The sequence below is a fragment of the Sebastes fasciatus genome, chromosome 20 (genome assembly GCF_043250625.1).
Source record: "Sebastes fasciatus isolate fSebFas1 chromosome 20, fSebFas1.pri, whole genome shotgun sequence".
In the NCBI taxonomy this organism is placed as follows: domain Eukaryota; kingdom Metazoa; phylum Chordata; class Actinopteri; order Perciformes; family Sebastidae; genus Sebastes; species Sebastes fasciatus.
This window is the reverse complement of record NC_133814.1, coordinates 9,882,760-9,897,235: the sequence shown is the minus strand read 5'-3', so window position 1 is coordinate 9,897,235 and position 14,476 is coordinate 9,882,760. Positions and strand designations below refer to the sequence as shown.

Genomic DNA, 14,476 nt, shown 5'->3' with positions numbered 1-14,476 from the left:
GCTCTGCATTTACAGCATTTCCTGTTTGCTGGACTTTACATTTTGACTCTACACTTCAGAGAGAAAACATCCTTCTACTTCTATGTATCTAACAGCTGTAGGCATGGTTGTAACTTTATAGGATTAAGTTTTAATTGGAAAAACAGATCCTATTAAGTATGAGGCTGACCTCTCTTAGTCAATTAGTCAACTAATTGGTTGTTTTGGTCTTAGTCGACTTAAATGTCTTTTAGTCGATTAGTCTTTTTTTATGCTTTTTTTCACGCTGCATGACTTTTCTAAGAAACTATGAGCACATGTCTAGTAAACACAAGACAGCTGGTCCCGAGTCCTGTAGACCTGTAGACCTGCAACCTGTAGACCTGTAGACCTGGAGAACAGCAGACTGTAGACCTGTAGACCTGCAGCCTTTAGACCTGTAATCCTGTAGACATGTAGACCTGCAGCCTTTAGACCTGGAGTCCTGTAGACCTGTAGACCTGTAGACCTGTAGTCCTGTTGACCTGTTGACCTGCAGTCCTGTAGACCTGTACACTTGCAGTCTGTAGACCTGCAGCCTGTAGACCTGTAGTCCTGTAGACCTGTAGACCTGTAGTCCTGTAGACCTGTAGACCTGCAGCTTGTAGACCTGTAGTCCTGTAGACCTGTAGACCTACAGCCTGTAAGCCTGTAGACCTGTAGACCTGCAGCCTGTAGACCTGTAGACCTGTAGACCTGCAGACCTGCAGCCTGTAAACCTGTAGACCTGCAGACCTGCAGCCTGTAGACCTGTAGACCTGTAGACCTGCAGGCTGTAAACCTGTAGACCTGTTGACCTGCAGCCTGTAGACCTGGAGACCTGGAGAGCAGCAGCCTGTAGACCTGTAGTCCTGCAGCCTGTAGTCCTGTAGACCTGGAGAGCAGCAGCCTGTAGACCTGTAGTTCTGTAGACCTGTAGACCTGCAGCCTGTAGACCTGTAGTCCTGTAAACCTGGAGAGCAGCAGGGACGAGGAGGGGAGAAGGGGGGCCTGGAGGCGGCCCTCAGCAGCAGCAGAGCTCAGAGTGAGTGTCAGCTGGCTGAGCAGAGCATGGTGGCAGAGCAGAGCAGCAGGACAGGGTGTTGGTGTTGGGTTCAGGAGAGTCAGAGGAGCCAAACAGTTTGGATCAAACAGTTTGGATCAAACAGTTTGGATCACACGTCCGAATCCTCAAAGCGTAGATATGTTTGATAACTCCAACTACCCCTTCAACTGTTTCAACTACGATGGAGACGGATACCCTTCCTCCAGCACAGACGAAGAGAAGAAAATGTGTAGACCCGCATACAGGTAAGGAACATTTTAATTTTTTATTTTTTCATTTTACATAACTTGACAAAGCATTGTCTACCAGTATGTCATATACATTTAGTAGGTTCTAAAATTTGACATGAAAAAATATTTATTATATTTTCATTTTTCCTTTCAAAAGTATTTTCCGTCTGATTTTTTTTTTTCACCTCAGGTTTGAGAGTTTTGGCAAAACAACACAAAAAGATATTTTAGTGCAAACTACTGAAAGTGCATTCCTGATAACACTTTAAAGCATATAACTAATCACAAATAGACATTGCATAGTTAGTTAATAGTGTACAATTGAGTCTTATTTTTAGTCAGTTGCATCATTTCCCTTCAGTGGTTTTCTGTTAATATCCAGTTTTTAATTTAATTTTTTTTTTTTAATTCATGATTATTTCATAGACTTTTGTCAGAGTTATAAAATGATATAAATGTAAAGATGTTTTTTTTATACAGCAGCCTAGTTTCCCGTTACTACATGCATCTGTTTAAACTCTATTTAAATCAAATTAAAGATAATATTCAAAACCTTCCATTGCATCCTCAATAAGTTAACCATAATAATGTTCTGTTTGGTCTTTGCTCTTTAATAGCTCAAAAACACACAATTAATTTATCAGTTTATGAGAATTCCTGAGAATTGCTCATAAACATAATGTTGAACTGATGACATGTTTCAAAAATGTTACTCGTGCTCAGAGTGGCTCTCTGAGCTCTGAGCTGTAAAACATTAAGATTTTCATATGTTTTATATCTGTGATTGGTGTTTAAGCAGCAAAACATAAAAAAGTCCATTTAGATTTCTCTTATTGGATTCTTACAAATGTTTGTTCATACTGTAAGAGATATCAAACTGTACATGTATTTGTCTTCTTTGGTAAACAAAAGAAACATTTATTTATTTTCATGTTTAACCCATAAGCAAAACAGAAAATATATATTCTATTTGCTATAATAACTACATAAAGTGCATTATAGTAATTTTTTGATTTTGTCACCTTCATCAAATTGTTAAGTCCAGTTTGTTGCATAGGGAAAAAGGGTCATCAGGTCAGAAAAGAAGACAAAAACCTTCAAAGAAACAAAACGCAAAGGTCAAGCACCTTTATCATCATGTGTTCAACTTGTCTCACACTGTGTTGCTTGACTAAAAGTGTGCGTCTGTGTGTGTCAGCTACATAGCTCTGATCGCCATGGCCATCCAGCAGAGCCCCGAGCAGAGGGTCACTCTGTCGGGCATCTACGAGTTCATCATGAAGAGGTTTCCTTACTACCGCTCCAACCAGAGAGCCTGGCAGAACTCCATCAGACACAACCTGTCTCTCAACAGCTGCTTCATCAAGGTACATAGGCTGGACACTGGGAAATGACATCAGTTTAACAAGATATTAAAAGGAATTTTACACTATAAATTATGTTCTTTTTTCTTTTCTCCAGCAGTGATGGTGTATTTTTTCTTCATAATATTATTGGTTGTGTGATATTTTTTCTCAATATTATATTTATTAGTTTTTTGTTCATTTTGAAACAACAGAATAAACATTCACAAACATCCCCAATAATAACATTCTCGGTACAAAAAAAACTTAATAAACCTAATATTTATATAAAATAAGCCAGTATAGATACAGGAAAAACATATATACAAAAAATAGATATATAAGTAAAAAGAATATACACAAGTAAAAGAAATAAAATTTAAAACAATAAAATAAAATCTATTTATATATACATATATATACTGTATACATATATACATAAATACACATATACGCCCACGCAGTATATACACATACAAACACACATATACATATAATCAATTAAAAAAATCTGTGTACAATTCAGTCATCATCCTTGTGTGATATTTTTAATAATTCATAAGTATTCTTCATATTTCCCACAGGTTCCTCGGACAGAGGGCAATGAGAAGGGAAAGGGAAACTACTGGACTTTTGCCACCGGTTGTGAATCCATGCTTGACCTGTTTGAAAACGGCAACTTTCGGCGTCGCCGGCGCAGGAGGAACATGAAAATCGGCTTCCGTGATTCAGGAGAAACCCCTTTCCACCCTCTGGAGAGCCACAGCAATCAGCACGTACCCGCAACTCGGCGCCACGAACCCGACGCCACCCTCTGCCCTTTGAACCCTGAGAGGCCGAGGACAGGCCCCCAGCAGAACCACCTCATCCCGAACCCCACCCAGCAGGGGAAACCAGAGTCAGAGATCAAGTTTAGCATTGACTACATCCTATCCACTCCGGATCCACCCCTGCCTGGGTTCAGATCCTCCCACGGCCCCGTTCACATAGGGCCCACGGGGCCTCCCATACACGTCCTGGAGCCCCAACATCTCAACCTGCACTTCTGGACTCTGTAAGAGGAGAGACTGAATTTATTCCTTCATTATTACGTCTGTGTCCAAAACTGGGAAAGTACTATAAGGACATCCAAAGACAGAGGAGAAACTCCACAAGAGGAATTTTACTGACTTGAAAATGTAAATGAGGAACAAAGGTACAGTATTGTGTGATGGATTCTAGATGGAAAAAAAGTCACTTAAAGAAAGCATCATGCTGACTAAGAATTCATCCTAAAGATAAAATGTGAACAACACAGCATTCATATTGTATGTGCAGTGTCTAGTGCTGACATAGACTAGGTTTACAGTATTCTCTATAAGTATATACACAGGAGCTGTGAGCACAAATATGACGTGTTTAACAATGCTTTGAAAATAATTTAGGCTCCATTGGATTATCTTCAGATCGGAAGTTGAGATGGTTTTCTTCATAAAAGAAGAATTTATTCAGCATCGTATTGGTTTTCCTGTCATTCTTTTGCCAGACATTGCATTTATTTTACCTACCTTATTTTAGTGGATGTCAGGACAAATGAGATCAGCAGTACCATCTTCCAGACATGTTTAAGACATAGGCTATACAAATACTTTTTTGTCTGATTAAAAAAAAAAAAAAAAAGATCAATTCCATCGTTAAAAATTAAATTAAATTCTAAAAATTACAAATTAATTAAAAATTACAAATTAATTAAAAATTAAAATTAATTTCTACATCTATTCTCTTTCCCTCATTGAAAAATCCAGAACCTATGAATATGCAGATATACTGTATGTGTCCTACTTCACTGAAAAGTCCATTCTCCAGTGTACGTATGTGTGCTGGAGGTTTCAAGTGTCCACATCAGTAGTGTGTAAGTTAAATATATATTCTCATACTACTTTCACGTCCTCCAGCAGATGAATACAGTTGTGAAGACAAACTTTCTGGTGTCAAACTTTCATTCTGCACAATGAAGCTCACATATCCAACTAAACAGGAATAAGGAAATCATATTTCTTAGTGGAAGGGGACTTTCTGAAAAATGGAAACAATGTCAACAGAAAAAAACAAACATTATTTGTCTTGTTTTAGCATGAAATCCTCCTATTTTTCATTTGAAACGTTTTTGAAATACTAAATGTAATATATTTTTTTGCAAACCACACACAGTAGGAGCATGCATCCATCAATCAGCAAAATGTGTTTATGAGATTTTCCCCTGACGCCTGCATGCCTCAAATCCTTTCTTTTTCTGCAGACGTTTTCTAACCAAGTTGGCAACATTCACAGTAGGGAAAGCACAGGTTAATTTATGAAATCAACGATGGCTGAATTCCATATAGCTGCTTCAGATTCAGGGTCCTATGTATGCTGGCTCAATGTCGCTATGTGTCCCAAATCCATAAAACATCAGTCAAACTGTGACTATATTCAACAAAACGAGTTGTGTCCAAAATCCATGCTACAGTACATACCAATACTAAGCAGGTTTCATGCAAAACTGTCCGTATGCAAACTAAAAAACATGTTCATTGAGTATGCTGTTGATGTATCAGTTCTCCCACAATGCAATGCACAAAAGAAATGGAGGAGCTCCTCACAGCTGAAAGAAATTAAAATTGTGGATAGTGGTCATACCGACCCAGTTCCTATAGAAAACAAAAAATAACTATTGAATTTTGGTGAATGACTTTGCTGTCTCAGAGTGTCATTGTGAAGTTGCAGTTTGGCTGCCTTTGCATAGCGCACATATTGCACTGTTTCCTGTTTTCTTCCCAATTTCTTGTATACTAACCGCAAAAATAATACTGTCTACATTATCATGTAGCATGGAGTTGCAACACAATTTTTTTTAAGATGTAATACACCACCACTCAATTTCAACTTTTCCTTTGTGAATTGCATTGTGGGAGAATAGCATCCATTAACAGCACAATCAAAAATCAGTTGTATTTAGTATGCATATTGTCTAGTTTGAGTATATTCCATTGTTGTCACTTTTCCAATGTGAACATATACAAAAACAGAATTAGTTATTATCAGTAATATCTGTGCAGGACAAGTCTGCTGTTAAAAAAAAGGACTATTCTGACCCCCCTTCTGCCCACATTTTGCTAATTTTTTCATTGACCTTTTGAAATCCTGATTGACTGACACTTATTATTATTATTAGAACACACTGTATTCACACACTTAAAAGAGGCCTAACGAAACAAGAGGTCTGGCTAACATTTCCTTTGCCTGTACAAGGGAGATCAATCATGGCGTGTTGCCGCGCCGTCGAAGGGACATTTTTCAATTTAACCTTTATATTATGTCTTGACTACATCAGAAGGAGGGTTTCAACGCACTTAACATGAGTGGCATTTAATATAGCATAACACTTGCAAGGTGAGGCCCGAGATGTGAACCCTATTTAAATACAGAGGCCCCTGTCTGCCTAAGCCTTAACGGCAACACCTCCCCCCAAACAAACACACACAAACCTCCTGACGCAATTATAATTAAACACACCTTATGCCTCCTTTGCAAATGCCCCTCATCGATCTGTGGGTTTTTAACATTCATATGTGAACTGCCCCCCAGCAAACGTCTGCGGCGGCACAAGCGTTTATGGATCAGCAAGTTTCCATTAACAAAGTTGTTGATGTTGAATAGCGGGGGCTGCTGCTGCCCGTGATGCCGCGGATATATTTGGGTAAATTAACTTAGCATAAAGTGCTCCGAGGCTACGGGGGTCTTTTGAGGCAGCTAAAGAGAAAGCAAGGCACCAGTCAGGCCCGAAAAGTCAATGCACATATTATGTTGTCGGTGAATATATGAAACTGTAGCTACTGGCGCAGTAGTCCCAATGAATGGCCTCTATTAAATAACTCTTCTAAATGCATCCGTTTGGTTTCATTCCTACTTAATGCTTCCAACATCTTGTTTATAATTATGTGCAATAATATTTCTCATTTGTAGGAGTGTGGAAATGTATTTTTATTTGAGACTTCATTACGCTGCCAGGTAAAACGAGCAGCTCAGGGCGAGAAAACGGCGGAATTGCAGGTAGAGGAAATTGGGAAACCATTGATCTGCAACGTTAATATAAAGTAAATCATAAACACAAATAGGTCATTTAATCTTGAGTGCTTGTTTAGCGACTGGATTTCACTGAGGCTGTGGTGAGGATTATGGGGATGAAGATAAATATGAGTGTGTTGTTTTCTTCCTCTGTGGTTGGAGGAGTATATGAATGAGCCTATACACTGGAAAGACAGTATGAGCTACCAGCTAATGAAGATCAGTGAAATAGCCTGAGGCCTTTGACATACACACATCTGCAGGTATATGTATGCACTTTAAGGCTGGAATATGCTATTATTTTTAAATGGCTTCAAGTGTATGTGTGTGTGTGTGTGTGTGTGTGTGTGTGTGTGTGTGTGTGTGTGTGTGTGTGTAGTAATGAGAAAACCAACACGGCATGTCAATCAATGGCAGTTGGGAGACGTGTTTACATTTTGCCTGTTAGAGGGATGTCCCTGCTAGGAATACCAGAAGGGTTTTTCCAGAAAGAAAATGGAAAATAGTAAATTTAATAAAGGAAAGGGCTTGACATTCAAATGAAAATATAACTCAGAAATCTGCCAGATATACAGTATGTTTAAATTTGTCAGTTCTCATTTAATAAACACTTCACCTGTGGTAAAGTTTCAGGAAAGGTTCTTACCCCAGAGGGTCACGATCTGATCCTGTGACCCACTGTTTGATAACTGTGGAAGCACATAGAGGACTTCATTAAAATGATAATGTAAACGTGAAAGTGTAATTCCACAATAACATTAGAAATTTCCACATACTGTTATCTGACTAAAAATGAAAATGCAATAATCCAGTTAGCGTTTTCATTACATTACATTTTTTTTCCAATTTAATTGTGGACAATATTCGAATGTTAACTCAAATTTGAAAATTAAAATGCAATATAAACAATCTAACCATATTTTCAATTTATGAAAGCAGCATTTAAAGCTGCAGAAATGGAGCAAATATGATTAAAAAAAGGTATATTTATAAAACGGTCACTATATCCTGACAGTAGTGCATGAGACAGGTAATCTGAAAAAAATCATGTGCCTCCGGTGTCCTCCGGTGCTTCTAATGGCATCTGCAAGATTTCACAAACCGGAGGAAAACAATCAGTCAGAGCCGAGTTGGAGTCTGCGGTCTCTGAGCAGCTGTCAATCTTTCATGAACTCCGATCAAACGGTCAAACTAGGCAGCGCTGATCAAATATGGATCAATATTCTGTTAGTGTAATGCCTATTTCTCAGCCATGTTGAGATCAGTTGAGGAAATACAAAGCACCGCCCACCGGCCAGAGCACAGCCAATAGGAACGCTCTCTCTGAAATGACCTGTGATTGGTCAAAGTCTGCCGTCACGGGCTAGATATTCTAAAGCCTGAAAACAGAGCCATAAGGAGGTGCAGAAGTACAGTTTTCTTTCAGAACACTTGAATTACAATATGCTGAAAGGTTATTATGGGATTTTTGCCCAATGATGCCAAAATTATACTGCCTACTGCAGGTTTAAGAACAGTAAATATCAGACACTAAGACTTTTACTCAAGTAATATTCTAATAGGTGACTTTAACTTCTACTAAGGTCATTTTCTGATTAGATATCTGTACTTTTACTTAAGAGTGGCTATCAAGTACTTCATCCACCACTGTCCGCTGTGCAGAGGATTGTGCGCGGAATAGCCAGAAATCATGCTGGCTTCCATAAGTTAAGATAAGATAAGATAAGATATTCCTTAATTAGTCCCGCAGTGGGGAAATTTGCAGTGTACAGCAGCAAAGGAGATAATGCAAAAAACAAGATGCATCAGCTAACACAGTAAGGAAAAGAGCTAAACAAAGTGTAACAAAATATGATCCATTTAAATAGAAGGAAGTATAAAAATAGGAGCAGTATATACAGTATTGACAATAAACAGACTATTAACAAAATTGCACAAGTGGGAAATGATATTGCACAGTGAGAATGAATGAATGAATGAATGAATGAATGAATGAATGAATGAATGAATGAAATTCCACCTGAAGATATCAGGTTATTGTCAGTTTTTGGTGTGTAAGTGGTCTACTGGGAGCACAGCATACTGCAAAATGTAGTAGGACATCCTGTTTTTTTTTTGGCATACCGCATTTGTCATACTATGTATTGGGACAGACTAAATCTTACACTACATCTGGTCTGGTAGTAATATGGGTATTGGAACACAGACAATTAAATCTGTCAGTCCTCTCATCAAGGCGGGTCTTCAGTTAAGACGTCACTTCCGGCAGCAGGTGTTATAATGAGGTCTGATTAGCGTGTTCCTGTATGGCCTCATGGCCTGCCGACGTTGTTCCTCTTGATGGTGAGTTGCTTTCTACGTCAGATAACGTCCATATGTTCACCCTAGAGTTCAGACATTAGTTTAGTTTAGTTTAGTAGGGCCGTTGTGGGCATTTGTATCTAGCTACATTTCTGACAGATAGCTAAAGTTAGCTGGTTGCTCATTTATTTACAATGCTAGGGACAAGAATGACAGAATAATGTCTGTGGTAAACAAAATAAATGTTTCCATCCCTTACCAACCTAACTGTTCCTAAACAACATCAGCCACCAGGACTAACGTTAAACCACTCAGGTGCTGCTACCTGTACCGTTAGCCTGCTGTCATACAGCATGGCAAACACCCCAGGTGATATCATTTCGCCATGTTGATGCGCATTTATTTATTGCTCACCACCACATATAAAGAAGTTCCACCCAGTAAGCCCACAGGCAGTAAAAAATATTGATATTCTACAGTGTAAATAGCACATTAATTATGCTATACTACAATACACATAGTGCATTTTCATAAGCTACTATAGCACTATACACTTAACAGTCTCTTCTGCACTATATTCACTTTAATAGTCCTGTACCACAGCTGTTACTCTGCACTATATTTAGTTTTAAAAGTTTTTCTAAACCTCCTTGTATTTATATATATATATGGTATATTTTCTTGTACTTTGCACTACTAACTTTTTTACTGCCTTTTTACCAATATGTTTTTGCACTATGGAACTGTGATGCTGGAAACTTGAATTTCCCTCAGGATCAATAAAGTTACTATCTATCAATCTCTCATAATTATAATGGTTTAGGGATGATCCAAGTGACCCACGGACCTCCACGACCAGTAAGCGGAACAAGAAGGGCCACTCCAGTCCCTGTGATGTTCAGTGTCAATGTCAGCAGTCTGCTGATCCATACACAGCCAACACAACCACGCTGGCTGACCTGCAATGAATCCTGGTTGAGGAATGGAACACCATTCCACAGCAACGTGTGACCAGGTTGGTGACCAGCATGAGGAGGAGGTGCCAGGCTGCTGTGGCTGCGTATGGATCGTCCACCGCTACTGAGGCTCCTGATGGTGTATTAAATGAATAAAGTGTCAAATAGCCAATATGTCTTGTTTGTTCCTTGTTACTGATAGAGTTCAATCATCCAATCCACCAAACGACTCAAAACAAGAGTCAATACCAACAGGAGAATACACTGTTTACCATTGGCAGAGTATTTTGGCAAATATTTCTTGGGCGCTACCCACATAATCAGCTGTGCTGCTCATCCCACAAATGCATGATCCTTACAAGTTGGACATCATTGTGAAGGTAAATAAACAGGCTTTCCAACAATATAAAATACAATGCCAATTAGCATTGTAACAGAGAAATAATCGACCAAACACAAGTTTCTGAATTTTTTTTTCTCAGTTTATATATTTTTTTCTGCGAGTGGGTCACACCACTGAGAGAGAAGACTGGAGCTGAGGGTGTGGTAAACCCTCCGGAGAGTTGGGAGGGATTTTTGTCGTGGGTCCACCTGCAACACATTTTTTCCACACCATTTGTGTGGGCTGGGCCGAGGAGCTGGATGATTCTCAATGTTACTTGTGTCCAGATATTTAATTTAATTTTGTTTTATTTGTTAACATGTTTTGTGTTATTTTGAAAAAATGTGTTGCATGTAAATAAATACCTCAATTTTTTTTTTTCAATCATTTGCTCTAGTCATTTGTCTTTTGATTTAAAAAAAAAAAGTACCATTTAAATTGTGTATAGTTATACTGTAACTCTGCACTGTGTAATGATAGTAATTGTTCTATGTTTACATAATTGCTAAATTTCATGCATGAGCTGGTATTTTTGCAAGTAATTGAATTTAACAAAACATCCAGCAGGTGGTGGTATTCACTCAAAATGGAAATGAAGGAGCGTTTATTGCATAATTTGGAGTTGTTGAAGCGAGATACCGTATTGTGAAGGATGGAAGTACGGTCCCGGATGTGTTGACAGCATTGATGTTAATTTGGGCAACCGAGGAACAACTTAATACTCCTTAAAGACCATCAGCGCCCAGTGTTTACAGCGAGGAGATAAGGGTGTCTGAACCAGGCCAAGGGAGGCGCAAGGCTAATTCACCAGTGTTCCTGTCCTTTTGCCAACTCTGGTAAAGATAACGCTAAAGTAAATGATTAAAACTGTTTTTGACAAAAACTATCAAAACAAAGTCACATCCACTCCTCTCACATAAGATATTCTACCACTCAAGAGACAACATATTTTGTGATTCTTTATAGATTAATGGCTGATTGAATTTGTCCAACACTGTATCTGGCAGGTACATGGTTGGAAACAAGTGGGCTGTGTGTGTGTGTGTGTCTTTGTAATATTATTTAAAAAAATTCAATTTTTTAATGTGACACAATTGGCCACAAAGTCTGACTATTATTCCTTGAATTGTTTGTAGATGCCGGATCCCAATGTCACGGAAACGGGTCATTTATTATTTCCTAAAAACACACTTTCATACAAGCTAAATTTTATTAAAATAATGATTTAATTAATGACTAAAAAAGTAGAAAGTAAACAAATTGAAAGAATTTCAGTGCAAATATCAACTTTTAATTTCATACTCCAAAGTTGGTTTGAATGTGTGCAACATGGTTCAACTTTAAATGAATGCAACTCAAAATTCTGATGATTGTATTGATTTTGTGTTTCATTGTATAGATGGTTGCAGATGGACTGGTGTTTACATGATCCATGGGAACTATGGAAGAGTCTTCAGGTTTGTCCAAATCCTGCATATCTTTCTCATTTTATTCATGAACATTATGCAATTCTCCACTTTCCAGTGTCGTCGTTTTCTTCTTTGTGTTTTTTGGCGAATTCCAACTTCTTTGGTGCATACTGCCATCTACCGTACCGGAGTATGTAGAACAGGATCTAGTTTACATTAGTCTGTAATACACTTTCAGTGTCAATGCTTACTATAAATATAACTATACATTGAATAAAAGCTTATTATTGTATGATTTTCACTGTTGTGTTGCATGTTAAGACAGGTGCTTTTATTTATCACACTCTTGTAGATATGTGGCCTCAATGGATGACATCTGGGAAGAAGAGAAACGTTATAGAGACCAGCTGAGACATCTTCTCTGTGCTGAAGCTCTGAGGTTGGAAATGTTTTTTCTCATTACCAGCTGTGTTGTGTTTTAATGTTGAATATTAAAAACATACAACATATTTTAATTTCAGTGGCCTCTTTAGCTTCGTCATAAACTTATATAATAGGGTATGGTCTGTAATAGACAGACGTTCAGACATCGTTCAGTGTGATTGACACTTCCCAGGAATATTATTGTCTCTGATGTCCAGAACTTCAGAATACCTGAAGCTGACATTACGGCCCATTTAAGGGGCTCCTTTTTCTTCTTTGTTGTTTATTATATATTATTTGCTGTTGCTCAGAGAAAGGACACGAGGTGTTGGGGGAGGATGAGCATACTGGAAGAAGACATTTAAATCGAGATGAGGAAAGATGGACCTGAGAAATACTACCATCTGTACACAGCTGGAAACCACAACAGTCAAATTACATGATTTTATATATTGGAATGATTGTGTGTTTGTAATGTGTTTTTTGCATCTCAATCTTCCAGAAAACGCTGGGGGAACAACTGGAGAACCACAGGCCCCATCCAAGACAAGATCTAAGACAAGCAGAGGATGCTGGACGAACTCTGAGTAAGGAAACACCAATGAAGCAAAACATTGTCTTAATACTTCAAAAAATTAAAAAAAAGTCCTAGTATGTCAAAAAATGTGTCAGTTTAGTATATTGAAAAAATTAAGTCATCGTATAGTATGTCAAAAAAATAAAGTCATAGTATAGTATGTCTAAAAAAGTCAGTGTTGTATGTAAAAAGTCATAGTATAGTATGCCTAAAAAATAGAAGTTATAGCATAGTAAATCGAAAAAAAGGCATAGTATGTCAAAAAAATTAAAAAAAAGTAATACCCTATTATTTTGAAAAACTAAAAGTCGTAAAAAAGTCATGGTATTGCATGTACATTTATTTTTTTAAAAGTCATAGTATAGTATTTCAAAATAAAATAAGTCATAGTACAGCATATTGAACAAAATTATAAGTCACAGTATATTATAAAAATGTAATTAATAGAAAAGTCATAGAATAGTATTTTAAAAAGAATATAGCGCCTATAGAATTGTCACAATCTAATTTCGTTGTACTACACAATGACAATAAAGGGCTTGAATCTTGAATCTTAAATATACGTCTTTGTGAAACTTTAACGTTTGTAGTTTATTAATCAGGCATGACTTTTATAGGCAATATTGTATGTGTTTGGTATGTCTAATATCCTTGTTGATATTTGGAAACTAGACTGTAATTATAATGATTTACAGATGTGTTATAGAAATTATCTCTTTTTGCATTTTGACAGAATTATTTTACCTGATCTGTACCCTAGATTATAACCAACACAGAATTTTTTTTTTACCAGTTTAAATAGCTTTAAAGCAGCAGTAGGCCTACAACCCATAAAATACAGTTTTCCACTTGCCAAAATCTAATTACAGCTCCTACCCTGTCACTGAAAGATTATTTATACCTCAAAATTACTTGATTTCATTAGTGTTTTATTCGACTTTGAATATTATTGATTATAAGACCCTTATAATACCTGTTGAAATACATTTAAAGGGGCAATACAACCCCCATTAACATCCAAATATAACTTAAATATAACTAAAGTAAAAGTACTCATTACGCAGAATGGTCCATTTCAAAATAATGTATGTTATATTATTGGATTATAATTGCTTTAATGTGTACATCACTTTATGGTTACAGCTGGTAAAGGTGAGCTTTGAGATACTTTATATACTGCTGGGTATAGCTTGTGAATTTAGCCCCGGACATTAATACACAATAATACATCATAATTATATTTAGTTTTATTATTACGAATCTGCAAATTAAATAGTAATTAGCAAATGAATGTAGTGGAGTAAAAAGTACAATATTTGTCTCTGAACTGTAGTGGAGTAGAAGTATAAACTAACAGAAAATGGAAATACTCAAGTAAAGTACAAGAAACAAAAAATGAATTACAGTATTTAGTGAATGTACTTAGATACAGTAGATAGAGCTGGAAAAAAAACAGAATATAATCCTGTCAAAAACATGCCACTGAATTCCCTTACAGTAGATCAAATATAATGAACTGTATTTTGATTACAAGTGCGTCTTGACATATCTGAAACATTGAAATCATAGAGAGAAGTTCAGGGGGCAATTTAAACAGTTTCAGATTATATATAAAATATAAAATATAAAATAATACAAGGGAGCCCTGTGGGCCTCTGGGTTTAGGCACCAACTGTAATGCAACATTATCTGACTTTATACAATAA

The 14,476-nt window shown here is 37.1% G+C and overlaps 2 protein-coding genes across 3 annotated transcripts; both read left to right on the top strand.

Annotated features, from left to right (window-relative positions):
• The first annotated feature begins 1,001 nt into the window (after positions 1 to 1,001).
• foxl3 (forkhead box L3) lies at positions 1,002 to 4,543 on the top strand. Its single transcript, XM_074620186.1, has 3 exons — positions 1,002 to 1,308; positions 2,492 to 2,660; positions 3,221 to 4,543. The coding sequence occupies exons 1-3, from the start codon at positions 1,202 to 1,204 to the stop codon at positions 3,692 to 3,694; spliced, it is 750 nt and encodes a 249-aa protein (XP_074476287.1). The 5' UTR covers positions 1,002 to 1,201; the 3' UTR covers positions 3,695 to 4,543.
• Positions 4,544 to 9,013: 4,470 nt separating this feature from the next.
• LOC141758407 (sorting nexin-4-like) lies at positions 9,014 to 12,830 on the top strand. 2 transcript variants are annotated; one of them, XM_074619770.1, is made up of 4 exons: positions 9,014 to 9,065; positions 11,761 to 11,818; positions 12,123 to 12,209; positions 12,696 to 12,830. In XM_074619770.1, exons 1-4 carry the CDS (start codon positions 9,029 to 9,031, stop codon positions 12,748 to 12,750), a joined length of 237 nt encoding a protein of 78 aa, XP_074475871.1. In that variant the 5' UTR covers positions 9,014 to 9,028; the 3' UTR covers positions 12,751 to 12,830. The 2 variants fall into 2 exon arrangements, 1 of the variants encoding a protein (XP_074475871.1); XR_012591871.1 differs by lacking the exon at positions 9,014 to 9,065 and adding an exon at positions 11,010 to 11,197.
• The last annotated feature ends 1,646 nt before the right edge of the window (positions 12,831 to 14,476 follow it).